Here is an 18,266-nt window from a genome sequence, read left to right as displayed (position 1 = left end):
GTGTCCAGAAGGACCAGAGTGTGGTTCTCCTTGGAGGGGTGGGGCACGCCCCACATCCAGATTCCCTTGGTTTCAGACTGCACTGTGGAGCCCAGACAGAAACCTGCACAGAAAGAGGATTAAGCAACACACAGCAAAAGCAGAGAGTTCAGGCTACTCAGGGGTTGCTTTGGGTAAAATGGTTGGAATGTGAGTGCCTGGGTTGGGGACAGGTGTTTCCATTTTAGCAAGGACAAGTGCTACACATACTCAGGACCTTCCCAAGAAACATTTACTGTCCCTTATCCACCTTCTAACATTAATGGCTCATACTGTGTCACACGAAGAGGTCAGTGTAAACTGTATTAACCTTTCCAGTTATCTGATATTGAAGAGCTCCCATATCCTCCACTTTCTGATGGCGTCCCACTAGTACCAGTAGGAGGTCAGGAGTAAGCCTCCTGTTCCCCTGGCTTCCACCCTCGTGAGCCACGTTGTCCCAGCGCCTCTGTTCCTCTACCTTGACCACACCTCCTTTTGTTTAGCTCCATCCACTAGCTCTGGTCTTTGTCACATCTGGAATCCATTCATTGCTTGCTTCTTCACACTACAGAAGATATAAAGGCTACATGGCCATTGTTCCTGCCACCCTCTGACTGCTTCTGCATCCTTCATTGATTCCTTTTGCTCTGCTTGTGCCTTTGTGATTGTTTCTTCATTAAACATCTTGGTTTACCCCTTAAGTGACTTCTGTATGTCTTTCCAGGACCTGGACTGATATAGCACCTCTTGATAGATTTCTTTTTCCTTCCCTTCCTCTCTGTATTTTCCTCATTTCTGTTCTCCTCTTCAAGGAATGATGAATTCTTTGTTCATTGACTGGAGGTTGCTGATATTACAGCAGTGAATCAGAAAAGACCCATGAGAATTGTTTGCCCTTCTTTCTAGAGTCTTAAAACAACTGAGGAGATTGTGTGTCTGCTTGGTCTGTAGCCCAGCAGGCTCCTCTGTCCATGGGATTTCCCAGGCAAGAATATTGGAGTGGGCTGCATTTCTTGCTCCAGGGCATCTTCCCCACCCAGGGATCTAACTTGAGTCTCACATGGTTGCTGCATTGCACCAGGGAGGCCCAGAGGGAGATTATGTGAGGTATACGCCTAAAAGCTGCAGGCAGTGCATCTGATCTATAGTCCAAGATTTTACGTGCCCACCAGATGCCCATGGTCCCTTCAATGAGACTAGAAATGGATATGATGATATCCCTAGTGGAGCATGGTTCAGCACGGCTCAGGCCATTCAATGATCATATCCTGTGTGTTCTTTTCAGAGAGGATAGAACCCCTGAGGTGATCTGCACTCTTTGACATTGTGATGGCTTTCACTGTTTGTCAATTAATACAGAAATATAAGCTCCCATTTCCCTCATGGAGAAAAGACGAGGTATAACTGGGGGTCATCGCTGTCAGTTATGTGAGGTAAAGGACAGACAAAGAAGTCACCACGAGGGCAGAGTGCAGTGACTTGCTTTTGCTCATGGACCTTGACTGGGCACCAATTTTGTTTGATGTTTGGGTTTTATCTCCTTATTATACAACTGGAGTAGAAGAGTCACAATTCACATTCTTTAAAACATAACTAAGTGAGGGATTTCCTTAGTAACAGAATTTGTTGTTCAGTTGCTCAGTCAAGTCTGACTCATCACAACATCATGGACTGCCGCAAGCCAGGCTTCCCTGTCCCTCACCAACTCCTGGAGCTTGCCCAAGTCCATTGTGTCCGTGATGCCATTCACCTCCTTATTACCTGATGTTATCTCAAATAGAATAAAAAGAATGTTGTTGAAACACCTTGATTATTCAAACCCTTTGACTGATAACCTTTCTCACAGTTTTCAAATCTCTAATCACTCAAAAATGACATATTACATAATAGAGCCTGACAGAGAAACCAGTCCTCCCCTGACTAGTTGTCAGGAGTTTCTCTAAAAGAAAAGCAAATATAAAATATTTTCATTTGAGGCCAATGGGAGGTTGCAAAGCAAAAAGAGGCAGAAAGGAAGAAAATAGAGTAAGAGAGATAAGAGACAGAGTCTGAGAGAGACATTGAGAAATAGCTAAGTTTCTTAGATTTTAGTTGGCTGAGGTTCTACTCCCTAGTCATGCTGAGACACTGAGCCACATAAGAAGGCACTAGGAAAGAAATGGTCTGTAGTTTTCTTAGACAGCAATATCCAAGACATTGTCAGACTGGCCCTAAGATCAATAAGAACCAAGAAAGCAACTCGGTAGAAAAAGAAAGATTTCATAAAATTGGAAATGTAAAGAGTAAATTAATATGTTCAAAGTTACAGATGCTTATTTGTAGTGAGGCAAATATCATGCAACTGTATAGACACCGGATCAGCCAAAGTTAAAATAAGTCTTTTACCAGATTTTTTTAATGATGTGGAGAATTCCAGTTACTGCTAATAAGCACATAAATTGCACATAAAACTTCAAAAACTGTTTGATATTGTCTTGAATGCCTGAAAATATGTGGACTCTATGACCCAGCAGTTACACTTCTGAGTATATCACACAGGGTTAGCTAGTGTACATGTGCATCAGGATAGATACATGAATATTCATGACAGCATCATCCATAAAAGGTAAACTACGGATAATAATGGTGTTCATCATCAATGGGTGAATTCTTCTATCCTTTGTCAATAGCATACTATAAAGTAGTGAACAAAATAAATTACAGTCAAGTATGACAAACTAGATGAATCTTATAAACTTCTTGTTGAGCAAAAAAAGCAAGACCCCAATTAATGGCACAATTTAGCTCCCCTTGTATTAAGTTCCAGCTATGTTTTACAACCTGGGTGTAGTTCAGCTGGTAAAGAATCCACCTGCAATGTGAGAGACATGGGTTTGATCCCTGGGTTGGGAAGGTCCCCTGGAGATAGGCAGTCACAAAGAGGTGGACACAACTGAGTGACTTTCACTTTCACTTCATGTTTTACAAATGCAGAAACATAATATGAAGCAATTTTTTAAAAGGAAGAGTGAAAGAATACCCCATGAAAATCAGAATATGGGTGAAGTCTAATGAAGGTGTGAGAGGGCATAACTCGGGATTTTGGGTGTTGAAGTATTATTTCTTCATCTGAATAGTGATTAGACACATGATTACATTATGTTAATCAAATTTACAGTATTTATATACATATATTTTTTGCACCCTTCTGTATGTGTTATTGTTGATAGTAGGAAAAAGGAAAAATGAAAGTATAATTTACCAAAGTTTGGAAATAAGCAAATTAAATGAAGTAAAAAAAGGTGGGTGGTAGCCCCATTGAGATATGGGTTTTACAGAGATTCACCTGTCTGTACTTCCTTCTATCCTTTTTTAAAATAGAACATGTTGAACAACATTTGTGTGCTACCTGAAATGACCCTGTGGTTTAGGGCAAACGGGTGAGGAGAAGGGAAGGGAATGATGAAGATGAACTCCTGAGCAGATGGCAGTGGATAGGATTAGGACAAATGAGGTAGATTTTTCGATGAGGTTGGGAATTCTCGATTACTGGATAAAAGAGTTAACATTGTGGAAGGATGGGTTTGAAGTTATAAATTTGGTGGTGAGAATTAAAAGTTTTCTTCAGTAGGGAGTTAGGCTCTTCATTAACATGACCCTAAAGGAGGAGGATCAGCAGACTGTGTTATCACTGCTTCCAAGTAAAAGGTCTTGAACAACACTCACCATGGTTCTGTCCTGCCAGGCGGTTCATCAGGTAGGACTTCCCTGTCCGATAGAGCCCTGCAATGGCCACCACCACCACAGGCTGAGATATCTGCTCGAGAATCTTCAGTGCTCTGGGATTTACTAGCAGCTGATTGTTCCAGTTTTCCACCAGACAGATGGGGTCCATTATGAGGGACCCAGATGCCACTGGAAACTGTAACCCAGAGGAACAATTCAGTAAAACACAAGATCCGCAAGTCATCTCTCATGGTGCACATCAGGCTTCTGCTTGTGGAACCTGTACATCAATTCTCTATTCTTTGTATGTTTCTAAAAGGTAAGTATTTAGCCTAGTGTGCTAAGGCCTGTACAGGTGAGTTATATACATTTCCTCATGGATCCTTAATGAACCCTAAAGCAACCTGTCCATGGGAGGCATGCAGTGAATAGAATGAGAACACCAAGCACTGATGATGGAGCCTTGAGAACACAAGCCTTTAGGGTGCATTAGAGGCAGATGGGACATGAAGGGGAGGAGGAGTGACCAGACACCATTTCTGGAATTCCGAATGATTTGGTCACTCAGTAACTACACAAATATTTATTGAGAAACTACCATGTGCTGGACACAGTTCTAGGGGCTCAGAAGCAAACAGTCAACAAAATGGAGACAAATCCCAGCGCCATGGAGCTCTATTCTAGAGGAGACAGATAATAAAGTAAAAACAAAATTGCTGTTGTTGTTGTTTTGTCGCTAAGTCTTGTCCAACCCCATGTACAGTCACCTGCCAGGCTTTTCCGTCTACGGGATTCCCAGGCTAGAATACTGGAGTGGGTTGCCTTTTCGGTCTCCAGGGGAAACTTCCTGACCCAGGGATCAAACCCATGTTTCCTGCTTGGCAGGCAGATTCTTTACCACTGAGTTACCAGGGAAACCACCCCCACCACGACTCCAAACAAAACACATATATGTATACTAGGGGATGGGAAGCGATCAGAAGGAAATGATTAAGGAATGGCCTATAGAGCACTGGGGGTTGAATTTATGTAGTCAGTAGCCATGGAAGACCGTGCCAAGTAAGGAAAATGAATGTAATCAATGATTTGATGAAGACAGATGGATGCAGGGAATCAGTGGGATCTGGAACAAGCTGGAAGAGCGAGTGGGAAAAAAATTGAGATAAAGAATGTAGCTCTCTCTGAAACACAAAAGGATAGAACTTTAATGTGTCTACTCAACGTTGTGCATGTAAGAATTAATTTATTAGCTGAAATTATAAGACTTTTTTATTACTTAAGCTGATAGGGAAGAGATGCAAGCAAGCAGGGTGTTTGAGGTCTGCCTAGGTATGTCAGAGTCTCACATTTGGGCCAGGCTCTACTTAAAATGATTTTGTCACAATGATCAGGTGCTTCATGATCTCAAGAGACAAACAGCACTCAGAGGGCTTTGACAGCTCATTTTTTTCCCCTCACCGACCATGTTAAGCAGTATGTACATGTTCCCATACTTTATTAACCATGTGATGACTGGGAAGATTAATTTCTCTGTGCCTCGTTTCTCTGCTATAAACTGGTGACGCTAAAGGTAAAAATCAGTCTGTTGTTAGTGTCATTAGGAGAATTAAATACCTCATAATACTTACAATATTCTTAACATTATGCTGGTTCACAGTAAATCTTACATAACTATGCTTTACAATTGAGTCCTTTGAAGAAGGGGAAGATAATTTCTGAATGAAAGTGGAGGATTGGCTCTGGCCTGAAACAGTGACACTTCCATCCCTGGTTGCAAACAAGTGGGGGGACACAGTCCAAGAGGAAGATGAGCAGGCTGGGAGATCCAGTGGGAACAGCTGAGAGGGAGAATGGTGATGGGGGAGAGTAGCGCTGGAGGAGCTCAGAGCTGCCTGGCCAAGTTCAAGTTCTGGAGTTGGGCTGACAGGGTTCAAATCAGAGGGTTCATGTGACTTGTTTGCTGTTGAGACCTTGTAAAAGGAACTTAACTCTGGAAGCCTCCATTTTCTATCAATATTGTAGGAAAAAGAATAATTCCTACCTGATTCATTGCTGTACAGCTGATAACATATAGGCTCTCAGAAAATTTTAAGAAGATTTCCTGCATTAATGTAGAGTTTTAATGGTGAACATGTTAGAAAATGTAATAATCTGTTGGTGCTTCCAGTAAGTTGTAAATAATCAAGGTATCTAAAACCTTAAAAAAAAAAAAAAAAGCCATGAATTTTTCAGCAGACTTCCTCTCTACATGTATCTTTTTTTTTTTTTCCTATAGTAGATTGGAGGGTGGTCCTAAGATGGCAGAGGAATAGGATGGGGAGACAACTTTCTCCCCCACAAATTCGTCAAAAAACAATTACTGCTGCTGCTAAGTCACTTCAGTCGTTTCTGACTCTGTGTGACCCCATAGACGGCAGCCCACCAGGCTCACCCATCCTTGGGATTCCCCAGGCAAGAATACTGGAGTGGGTTGCCATTTCCTTCTCCAATGCATGAAAGTGAAAAGTGAAAGTGAAGTTGCTCAGTCGTGTCTGACCCTCAGCGATCCCCTGGACTGCAGCCTTCCAAGCTCCTCCGTCCCTGGGAAAAGAACATTTAAATGCTGAGTAAATTCCACAAAACTACTTCTGAATGCTGGCAGAGGACATCAGGCACCCAGAAAAGCAGCCCATTGTCTTCGAAAGAAGGTAGGAAAAAATATAAGACAAAAAAAGAGACAAAAGAGGTAGGGATGGAACTCTGTCCCAGGAAGGGAGTCTTAAAAAGAGAAAAGTTTCCAAACACCAGGAAACACTCTCAATGCCAAGTCTGTGGCAAGCCTTAGAAGCACAGAGGGCAACATAACAGGGAGGAAAAATAAATAAATAATTTAAACCCACAGATTATGAGCCCAACGGTAACTCCCCTAGTGGAGGAGCAGCGCAGATGCCGGCATCCGCCACTAGCAAGCGGAGGCTGGGCAGGGAGGCACGAGTTCCATTGCTTAGAGTAAGGATCTGGCCTGAATGCCCCAAGCGCAATCTGAGTGAATTAACTTGGGCTAGCAAACCACACTGTGGGATAGCTACCACACTAAAAGCCCTAACCTAAGACACCACTTGAATGGTTTGGTGGTTTTCCCTACTTTCTTCAATTTAAGTCTGTATTTGGTAATAAGTTCACGATCTGAGGCACAGTCAGCTCCTGATCTTGTTTTGTTGACTGTATAGAGCTTCTCCATCTTTGGCTGCAAAGAATATTATCAATCTGATTTCAGTGTTGACCATCTGATGATGTCCAGGTGTAGAGTCTTCTCTTGTGTTGTTGGAAGAGGGTGTTTGGTATGACCAGTGCATTTTCTTGGAAAGACTCTATTAGTCTTTGCCCTGCTTCATTCCGTATTCCAAGGCCAAATTTGCCTGTTACTCCAGGTGTTTCGTGACTTCCTACTTTTGCATTCCAGTCCTCTATAATGAAAAGGATATCTTTTTTGGGTGTTAGTTCTAAAAGATCTTGTAGGTCTTCATAAAACCCTTCAACTTTAGCTTCTTCAGCGTTACTGGTTGGGGCATAGACTTGGATTACCATGATATTGAATAGTTTGCCTTGGAAACGAACAGAGATCGTTCTGTCGTTTTTGAGAATGCATCCAAGTACTGCATTTCGGACTCTTTTGTTGACCATGATGGCTACTCCATTTCTTCTGAGGGATTCCTGCCTGCAGTAGTAGATGTAATGGTCATCTGAGTTAAATTCACCGTTTCCAGTCCATTTTAGTTCACTGATTCCTAGAATGTCAATGTTCACCCTTGCCATCTCTTGTTTGACCACTTCCAATTTGCCTTGATTCATGGACCTGACATTCCAGGTTCCTATGCAATACTGCTCTTTACAGCATCAGATCTTGCTTCTATCATCAGTCACATCCACAACTGGGTATTGTTTTTGCTTTGGCTCCATCCCTTCATTCTTTCCGGAGATATTTCTCCACTGACCTCCAATAGCATATTGGCCACCTACTGACCTGGGAAGTTCCTCTTTCAGTATCCTATCATTTTGCCTTTTCATACTGTTCATGGGGTTCTCAAGGCAAGAATACTGAAGTGGCTTGCCATTCCCTTCTCCATTGGACCACATTGTGTCAGACCTCTCCACCATGACCCGCCCATCTTGGGTTGCCCCGTGGGCATGGCTTAGTTTCATTGAGTTAGACAAGGTTGTGGTCTTAGTGTGATTAGATTGACTAGTTTTCTGTGAGTATGGTTTCAGTGTGTCTGCCCTCTGATGCCCTCTTGCAACACCTACCATCTTACTTGGGTTTCTCTTACCCTGGGCGTGGGGTATCTCTTCACGGCTGCTCCAGAAAAGTGGAGCCGCTGTTCCTTACCTTGGATGGGGGGTATCTCCTCACTGCTGTCCTTTCTACCTTCAACGTGGGATAGCTCCTCTAGGCCCTTCTGCACCCACGCAGCCACCGCTCCTTGGACGTGGGGTTGCTCCTCCCGGCTGCTGCCCCTGACCTCGGACGTGGGGTAACTCCTCTTGGCCTCTGCCCTTCAGGCATGGAGTCCTCCTGGCTTCTGTGCCTGACCTCGGATGTGGGGTAGCTCCTCTCGGCCACGCTTAATGCACCAGTCGCAGCCACGTATGCTTAGTGTGCCGGTCGCAACCGCCTGCGCTTAGTGCACCAGTTGGAGTGCCTGATGAACTATGGAATGAGGTTCGTGACATTGTACATAAGACAGGGATCAAGATCATCCCCATGGAAAAGAAATGCAAAAAAGCAAAATGGCTGTCTGGGGAGGCCTTACAAATAGCTGTGAAAAGAAGAGAAGCGAAAAGCAAAGGAGAAAAGGAAAGATATAAGCATCTGAATGCAGAGTTGCAAAGAATAGCAAGAAGAGATAAGAAAGCCTTCTTCAGCGATCAATGCAAAGAAATAGAGGAAAACAACAGATTGGGAAAGACTAGAGATCTCTTCAAGAAATTAGAGATAAAAGGGAAAATTTCATGCAAAGATGGGATCGATAAAGGACAGAAATGGTATGGACCTAACAGAAGCAGAACATATTAAGAAGTGGCAAGAATACACAGAAGAACTGTACAAAAAAGATCTTCATGACCTGGATAATCACAATGGTGTGATCACTCATCTAGAGCCAGACATCCTGGAACGTAAAGTCAAGTGGGCCTTAGAAAGCATCACTACGTACAAAGCTAGTGGAAGTGATGGAATTCCAGTTGAGCTGTTTCAAATCCTGAAAGATGATGCTGTGAAAGTGCTGCACTCAATATGCCAGCAAATTGGGAAAACTCAGCAGTGGCCACAGGACTGGAAAAGGTCAGTTTTCATTCCAATCCCAAAGAAAGGAAATGCCAAAGAATGCTAAAACTACAGCACAATTGCCCTCATCTCACATGCTAGTAAAGTAATGCTTAATATTCTCCAAGCTAGGCTTCAGCAATATATGAACTGTGAACTTCCTGATGTTCAAGCTGTTTTTAGAAAAGGCAAAGGAACCAGAGATCAAATTGCCAACATCTGCTGGATCATGGAAAAAGCAAGAGAGTTCTAGAAAAACATCTATTTCTGCTTTATTGACTATGCCAAAGCCTTTGACTGTGTGGATCACAATAAACTGTGGTGAATTCGGTAGGAGATGGGAATAACAGACCACCAGACCTGCCTCTTGAGAAACCTATATGCAGTCAGGAAGCAACAGTTAGACCTGGACATTGAACAACAGACTGGTTCCAAATAGGAAAAGGAGTCCGTCAAGGCTGTATATTGTCACCTTGCTTATTTAACTTATATGCAGTGTTTCTCATGTAAATCATGAGAAACACTGGGCTGGAAGAAACACAAGCTAGAATCAAGATTGCCGGGAGAAATATCAATAACCTCAGATATGCAGATGACACCCCCCTTATGGCAGAAAGTGAAGAGGAACTAAAAAGCCTCTTGATGAAAGTGAAAGAGGAGAGTGAAAAAGTTGGCTTAAAGCTCAACATTCAGAAAACGAAGATCATGGCATCTGGTCCCATCACTTCATGGCAAATAGATGGGGGAACAGTGGGAAACAGTGTCAGACTTTATTTTCTGGGGCTCCAAAATCACTGCAGATGGTGACTGCAGCCATGAAGTTAAAAGATGCTTACTCCTTGGAAGGAAAGTTATGACTAACCTAAATAGCATATTGAAAAGCAGAGACTTTACTTTGCCAACAAAGGTCCGTCTAGTCAAGGCTATGGTTTGTCCAGTGGTCAGGTATGGATGTGAGAGTTGGACTGTCAAGAAAGCTGAGTGCCAAAGAATTGATGCTTTTGAACTGTGCTGTTGGAGAAGACTCTTGAGAGTCCCTTGGACTGCAAGGAGATCCAAGCAGTCCATTCTGAAGGAGATCAGCCCTGGGATTCCTTTGGAAGGAATGATGCTAAAGCTGAAACTCCAGTACTTTGGCCACCTCATGCGAAGAGTTGACTCATTGGAAAAGACTTTGATGCTGGGAGGGATTGAGGGCAGGAGGAGAAGGGGACAACAGAGGATGAGATGGCTGCATGGCATCACTGACTTGATGGACGCGAGTCTGAGTGAACTCCAGGAGTTGGTGATGGACAGGGAGGCCTGGCATGCTGCAATTCACGGGTTTGCAAAGAGTCGGACACGACTGAGCGACTGAACTGAACTGTACTGAAGACACCGCCAGGCCTGCACACAGAACAAAGGACTGAACAGAACTAACCGGCTGGAGACCATCCCCCTCTAGTGACAGGCAGCCAGAGCCAGAAGGCAGCAATCACAGCGCCAGAGAGACATTATCTATTTGGTAGACCAAAATGCAAGCAGGCTTCTTTGCTAACTAAGACTTCTTGGAGTTCTGGACAGTCAACATCGGCCTGAGAAGGTACGCCAGTTGTACACCCAGAAAACCGAGCGCTGGGATGGGGGAGGTGATAAGTCGCAGCGACCGTGCTCACCAAACACCTCATCACATGAGCTGCTTGGACCTGGGAAGGGCACAAAATGCAGGCCCAACTGAGTCTGCACCTCTGAGGGCTACCCGAGTGCCTGAACCCGAGTGGCTTAGACCTGGGAGGTGCATGCAGCCCAGGTCTGGCCTCTGACGGCTCCTGGCAGAGCAACCTAGAGACTGAGCTGTGTGGGCAGGGTGGGCGCTCGCGTCTGGAGCCGGGGCCGGCCCAGAGTGGCTGAGACACTGGGAGCACAGGCTAGTGTTACTTGTTTACAGCGTCCCTTCCTCCCCACAGCGTGAATAACTTTTATTTTTAAGGTGAATAGCTCTAAGCAAGAGAAATTGTGGAGTTTATATCTTAGACCAAATATTGATAAAGCTTTGTGTAAGTCAATGAGTCTTCAAAGATTTGGTATTTTAACTCAAAGTATACTGAGGGACCAAAACCAAGAAGCTTTTAACTTCAAAAGTAAGCACTTGGAGGGACTTTCCCAGCAGTCCCGTGGTTAAGACTCCCTGTTCCCAATGCAAGAGACAGGGGTTCCCTGGTCCAGGAACTAAGATCCCCACGTGCTGCATGGCATGGCCTCATAAATAAATAAATATAAAACAACAAAAAGCCATAAAAAAGAAACTAAACAAATAGGAAAGAACAGTGCTAATAGAAGGCAGAAGATGACCAAGTTTCCAAAGGTGACTGTTCAGAATTATCTGATGCCTATGTCAGAAGCTTTCCCTATCTCCTTTATACTTCAATAAAACTTTATTACACAAAAGCTCTGCGTGATCAAGCCTCGTCTCTGGCCCCAGATTGAATTCTTCTCCTCCAGGAGCCAAGAATCCTGGCATCATGATTCAACAACAACTTTTCAGTGTGAAGAGCTGACTCATTTGAAAAGATCCTGCTGCTGGGAAAGATTGAGGGCAGGAAGAGAAGGGGATGACAGAGAATGAGATGGTGGCTGGCATCACTGACTCAATGGACGTGAGTTTGGGACTCATGAGAATCCCATGGACTGCAAGGAGATCCAACCAGTCCATTCTAAAGGAGATCAGTCCTGGGATTTCTTTGGAAGGAATGATGCTGAAGTTGAAACTCTAGTACTTTGGCCATCTCATGTGAAGAGTTGACTCATTGGAAAAGACTGATGCTGGGAGGGATTTGGGGCAGGAGGAAAAGGGGACAAGGAGGAAAGGAGGAAAAGGATGAGATGGCTGGATCGCATCACGGACTCGATGGACGTGAGTCTGAGTGAAACCCGGGAGTTAGTGATGGTCAAGTAAGCCTGGCATGCTGCATTTCATGGGCTCACAAAGAGTCGGACATGACTGAGCGACTGAACTGAACTGAATGTCCCTTCACCATGACAAGGCTGTATTCCATGTAGGGTATTGGGATCATTAGGAGGATTACATATCTCATAATGCTTACCATACTCTTAAAGTTATACAAGCACATAGTCAATCCTATATAATTTTACAATTGTGTGTCTCTGAAGACTGGGAGGGTAATTTCTGAATGAAAGGGGAGAGTTGGCTTTGCCTGAGAAAGTGACACTTCCTTCCCTGGTTGCAGCGGTGGGAGGACACAGCTCAAGAGGAAGATGAGCAGGCTGGGAGGCCCAAGCAGTAACAACTGAGCAGGAGCACAGCAACGGGGGAAGAGTTAGGCTGGAGGAGCTGAAAGCGGCCCCGAGGTGTCCAAGTACGGGTTCTGGAGTTGGGCTGCCAGGGTTCCAACCTGAGGGTTCAAGTCACTTATTGTCTGCTGAAACCTTGAAAAAGGAACTTACGTGCAAAGTCTCCATTTTCTTACCAGTGTTATAGGAAAAACAGTAATTCCTGCCTGATTCATTACTATACAAATGGTAAGATATAAGTTCTCAGAAAGTTTTAAAAACTTTTCCTGCATTAATGTATGGCTTCAACAGTAAATAAGTTGGACAATATGTTATAATGTGTTGGTGCATTCCGTAAGTTGCAATTTGCCAAGAAATATAAGATATCTAAAATCTTTCAGTCAGGAAAAAACATGCATTTGCTCAAAGGAATTCCTCTCTAAAACTTCTCCTTCTCTAGCTCTCTCTTGCTCTCTTTTTTTTTTTCTACAGTGGATTGGGATCAGAGATAGAGCAGTAAAATGACCTTTTACTGCTGTGTTAGGTGAAAATTAATAAAAGGAAACTTCACTCAAATGAAATCAGCAGGCCAGAAAGAAGAGCTCTCACACAGTACCACTGGAGATCAGTTATGAGAATTGACAATCACAAACCCCAAGGAAAAAAATCTTCAACAGAAGATTCTCCAGTGAGTGTCCCCAACAGGAAAAAGTATACTTCACATCTCCTAGAAGAACCCAGGAGTACCCCAGCAACCCAGCCAAGGAAAAAGGGTCATTACCTTGAACTCTCACTTTTCTCCAATGCACTTTGTTTTAAAACAATCCTTCCCAACTTACTACTTTTTTCTATAAAATAAGACAGAGAAACTTCCTCTTTTTCTTTGTTGAATTTGCCCCATGTCTTTTGCTACAGCTTGCTTGTCCCAAATGACAATTACCCTGCTATTTCTGAGTAAACCCATTTTTACTTGAAAAAATCACTATTTTTAAGGTGAACAGTTTTTTTTTAATATAAACATATATTTAGGTATAATTTCAACTATTGCAAAATTTTGAATGACTTTGAAAAATGTTTTACATTTTTTTATCATCCACTTCTGTGAGCAGTTTTTGTTTAGCTCTTCTCTAAATTTTTGGTAGAATTCAGCTGTGAAGCCATGTAGTCCTGGGCTTTGGCTTGCTGGAAGATTTCGGATTACATTTCAATTTCCATGCTTGTGATGGGTCTGTTAAGATTTTCTATTTCTTCCTGGTTCAGTTTTGGAAAGTTGTACTTTTCTAAGAATTTGTCCATTTCTTCCAAGTTGTCCATTTTATTGGCATATAGTTGCTGATAGTAGTCTCTTATGATCCTTCATATTTCTGTTTTGCCTGTTGTGATCTCTCCATTTTCATTTCTAATTTTGTTGACTTGGTTCTTCTCCCTTTGTTTCTTAATGAGTCTGGCTAATGGTTTGTCAATTGTATTTATCTTCTCAAAGAACCAGCCTTTGGCTTTGTTGATTTTTGCTATGGTCTCTTTTCTTTCCTTCTTTCTTTCTTTTTTTCTTTTTACTTTATTTTACTTTACAATACTGTATTTGTTTTGCCATACATTGACATGAATCCACCACGGGTGTATACAAGCTCCCAATCCTGAATCCCCCTCCCACCTCCCACCTCATATCATCACTCTGGATCATCCCCATGCACCAGCCTCAAGGATCCTTTATCCTGTATCGAACATAGACTGGCACTTCATTTCTTACATGATAGTATACATGTTTCAATGCCATTCTCCCAAATCATCCCACCCTCTCCATCTCCCTCAGAGTCCAAAAGTCAGTTCTATACCTCTGTGTCTCTTTTGCTGTCTCGCATACAGGGTCATCACTACCATCTTTCTAAATTCCATATATATGTGTCAATATACTGTATTGGTGTTTTTGTTTCTGGCTTACTTCACTCTGTATAATCGGCTCCAGTTTCATCCATCTCATTAGAACTGATTCAAATGTATTCTTTTTAATGGCTGAGTAATACTCCATTCTGTATATGTACCACAGCTTTCTTATCCATTCATCTGCTGATGGACATCTAGGTTGTTTGCATGTCCTGGCTATTATAAACAGTGCTGCGATGAACATTGGGGTACATGTGTCTCTTTCAATTCTGGTTTCCTCGGTGTGTATGCCCAGCAGTGGGATTGCTGGGTCATAAGGCAGTTCTATTTGAAATTTTTAAAGGAATCTCCACACTGTTTTCCATAGTGGCTGTACTAGTTTGCATTCCCACCAACAGTGTAAGAGGGTTCCCTTTTCTCCACATCCTCTCCAGCATTTATTGCTTGTAGACTTTTGGATCGCAGACAGTTTTAAGCAACAGAAATAGTAGCATTCACTTCTGAGTCAGAATATTGATGAAGCTTTGGTAGGAGTTCATAAGTTTACCGTGTATTTTTTTAAATTAAAAATATTCTGAGGTTTCCAAACCAAGAACCTTCAAAACGAAAAACTAGAATGAAATAGCCTTACTAGATGGCGGAAGATGATGAACAGTTTCCAATGGTAACTATTCAGTAGAGCTATCTGAAGTGATAGTTAAAAGTACCCCACACTCTGTATTTTCAGCAAGCATCAGAAGTTATAAGAGGCAGTATTTGCATGGGCCACGTGTTAAAAAAAATGCATGATAAATAAACACGAATAGGCTTACAGTAAGTATTTTTTTATTAAGAATGAGACTAAATTATTTCAATAATACAGTTTTCTATTATTCAGAATATTGAATGTTAAGAAAAAAAATCCACTGTTAATCTGTTAGGATTTAAATTGTCTGTGGACGACCACCAGTGCCCAGTGGGGTGCAGTCATGATGGAGGGGCTGGAGGAGGAGACTGCACCCAGGGCTTCTGTGAGGGGGCTGGGAATTTGGACCCTCAGTCCTAAGGACGTCAGCCCCTTTTTCTCAGAAGATGAAGCATACTCCCCTCCTTATCCCATGCGGACTTTTTGCTCCAGTCCTGCTTAGGGGGTTCCCTTGGACAACAAGGAGATCAAACCAGTCAGTCCTAAAGGAATTCAATTCTGAATATTCGTTGCTGAAGCTAAAGCTCCAATATATTTGGAGCTCCAAAGCCAACATATTGGAAAAGACTCTGATGCTGGGAAAGATTGAGGGCAGACGCAGAAGGGGTGACAGAGGATGAAATGGTTGGATGGCATCATGGACTCAATGGACATGAGTTTGAGCAAATTCCAGGAGGTAGTGGAGGCTGGCGTGCTGCAGCCCATGGGGTCACAAAGAGTTGGACACCACCTTAGCAGCTGAACAACAGCAACTACTACATGCTCCAGGAGGAGCAGAGCATCAGGGTGACATACCTCAAAGCCAACCAACTCTGAGCTGCTTGAGCTATGTTCTGACCCCACGGGGCCATCCTGGCCTCCCCTCCCCCGGGATAGGGCCTGCACTGGGGGCTTTTCTTGTCCTTATTTAACAGAAGAGTGCTGGGAAGGTCAAGCTTAGGAGCAAACTTAAATGGAGCAGACGCTGCAGCCGGGAGTCAAGTCAGCTGCTCTGAATCGCCCCTAGGGCTCCTCTTGCCTCTGGCTCTTCTGGAAACTGCTCTTATATTCACCCCTAGGGCTCCTCTTGCCTCTGGCTCTTCTGGAAACTGCTCTTATATTCAGAAGCTGAAAAGCCAGTCAGTTATTAAAAATCATCTGGTATGGGTGAGGTTTATGAGAATCGAAATTGAAAGGACAGAAGGACTTGTATTATGTTTTTTTCCTTTCCTGGAGGCAGTAACCTAGATGCCTTCCAGGAAAGCCAGGGAGACAAGGGTTCCTCCCTGCCTGGCTGGGAAACCCAACTTCATCCCTCCTCCACATGTGACTCAGGCATTCCTGACCCCACAGTGAATGGGACCCAAATAATGGTTGGATGAGAGTTCAACAGCCTGTCTCTCAAGGGTGTTTTTGCGAAAGAAGGGGTTTGATTATTAATTTTTCTTCAGTTGAAAAGTCTTTAATTTGTTTGTTTTTCCCTTTCCTTTTAAAAAAGCTATTTTCTTTTTAACTCTGTGATTTCTTTCTTCACTCGAAAAGGAAATGGCAACCCACTCCAGTGTTCTTGCCTGGAGAATTCCATGGACAGAGGAACCTGTGTATTTAATCCTTGATTTTATAGCCCCGAAATACTCACTTTTTTCTTTTTTTCTGTTCTTTTACTAAGGTGGATCCACCTTTGTGGTTTGGGGGTTGATTCAGATTTCTTCCATTCTTTTCTGTATCCTAAGGTGTTGTACTAACCTACAAGTTAAAAGTTTGACTGCTGCTGTTAGGGAACCAGGTTCTTTTGCCCAAGGAGAGACAAGCCAAAACACTGAGACACCAAGGTTTGCAGCAGAGGCAACCCAGTAAGGAGGCAAGAGAACAAGTCTCAGGTCTGCATCTCAGGAAGACAGGTGCTTAGAATATTAACAGGAGCAAGAAGCAGAATGGGCTTAGGTCTTAGAGAAAGGTGATTGATGGTAAGAAAAAGTGAGATAATTGGTGTTCTGTGCAAATTTATCTTAGTTACATGCTTCTTCATGAGACACGTGCAAATACAGAGGATTTGGTGTGAAACAGGTTGGTGAGTTATGGGCTGTGATGACAGCGGGTCGCCTATGGGACAAGCAGGTCTCTTCTGCACAGATTCTGATGAGCTGTATTGGTTTGACCTGGTATCAGCCAGTTTTGTTGTGTTGCAATAGGAGCTTGCAAACAACCTGTTCCCTTATCTGCTGTTCTGTAAAAGGAGCTCAAGAATTTCACTTAGTCACCAGTTTCTGTTATAGGTTTTTAACCCTGTGAATCAGGGGTTGGCTATCCCATCTGTATTTCAGATGGCAATGAGGAGAAAGGAAGGACAGGCAGAATGTGGTCTCAAAGCTCTATGGCCAAGACTCCCCAGGAGCAAGTGCTTTGGCACATATTCCCTATGCAGACTTCTCTAGTTGCAAAATCAGCTAGAACAGTATAAAAGTCCTTAGTCCGATTGCCATATGCTTATTTTGTAAAATAAAATGATACCGTATTTGGAGCTGCAGAGCCTGTTGTAACTATAAAGGTGCATGTGACAATATCAGGGACAGATTTTTCAAGAATTCTGAGAGTACACTGAGTAGATTCAAGACTTGAATCCAAGGGGAAAATTACTGTGGCCCTGTAATTCCTGAGCCACCAAGATTGATTTAGGGGGAGGTTAGGCATATGACCTAAAACTGATAAAGTTAATCATTTCTCAGTTACCTGGATCCAAGAATTTTTTTTTCTCTCTCTTGCTCTTGGTCTTGTTCTGTCTCTCTTGATCACCTCCCTTGTTTTCATCAACTTTTTGGTATTGTCAGTGAGGGTATAAATATTTGTGTTTCTAGACGAAGACTGTAAGGCCACTTAGATATGTTTGGCTCTGGAACATGATATATACTATTTCCAAAGTATCTACAAGTGTTATATAAAAACAGATTATCGTGTGTGTGAGTAATACATATAGCAGCATATAAAAACATATTTTAAGAGCAAAAATGCCTGTCTATAAGCATGCAGAAAACTGAAGAAAATTTTAGCTTTATAGAAGACATAATATTGTTTTCTTTGTATGTACCTTGTGGCTCAGCTGGTAAAGAATCCACCTGCAATGTGGGAGACATGGGTTTGATCCCTGGGTTGGGAAGATCCCCTGGAGAAGGGAAAGGCTACCCACTCCAGGATTCTGGCCTGGAGAATTCCATGGACTATACAGTCCATGGGGTCACAAAGAGTCGGACACGACTGAATGACTTTCACTTTATAATACGGCTTTCAATAAATTGAGAAATGGCAAAACTGAAAGAATAGGGAAAGTCACAATTTTAAGGACACATTTATCCCACTTCAATTAATGAATAGAACCAACACACAAAATCAGTAACAGTGTTGAAGACTTGAGGTGAAGTGAAG

The 18,266-nt window shown here is 42.8% G+C and overlaps 1 protein-coding gene across 1 annotated transcript in view; it reads right to left on the bottom strand.

Annotated features, from left to right (window-relative positions):
• The window catches only part of LOC120856542 (guanylate-binding protein 7-like), a 105,414-nt gene that overhangs the window by 25,039 nt on the left and 62,109 nt on the right, over positions 1-18,266 (bottom strand). The window contains 2 exon segments of the mRNA XM_040231919.1: positions 736-791; positions 3,727-3,922. Of these exon segments, the coding sequence (XP_040087853.1) occupies positions 736-791; positions 3,727-3,922 (252 nt within the window).

Source organism: Oryx dammah, unplaced genomic scaffold, assembly GCF_014754425.2.
Source record: "Oryx dammah isolate SB20612 unplaced genomic scaffold, SCBI_Odam_1.1 HiC_scaffold_28, whole genome shotgun sequence".
Lineage (NCBI taxonomy): Eukaryota > Metazoa > Chordata > Mammalia > Artiodactyla > Bovidae > Oryx > Oryx dammah.
Note: the sequence above shows the minus strand (reverse complement) of the source record. Positions and strands in the feature narration are given on the sequence as shown.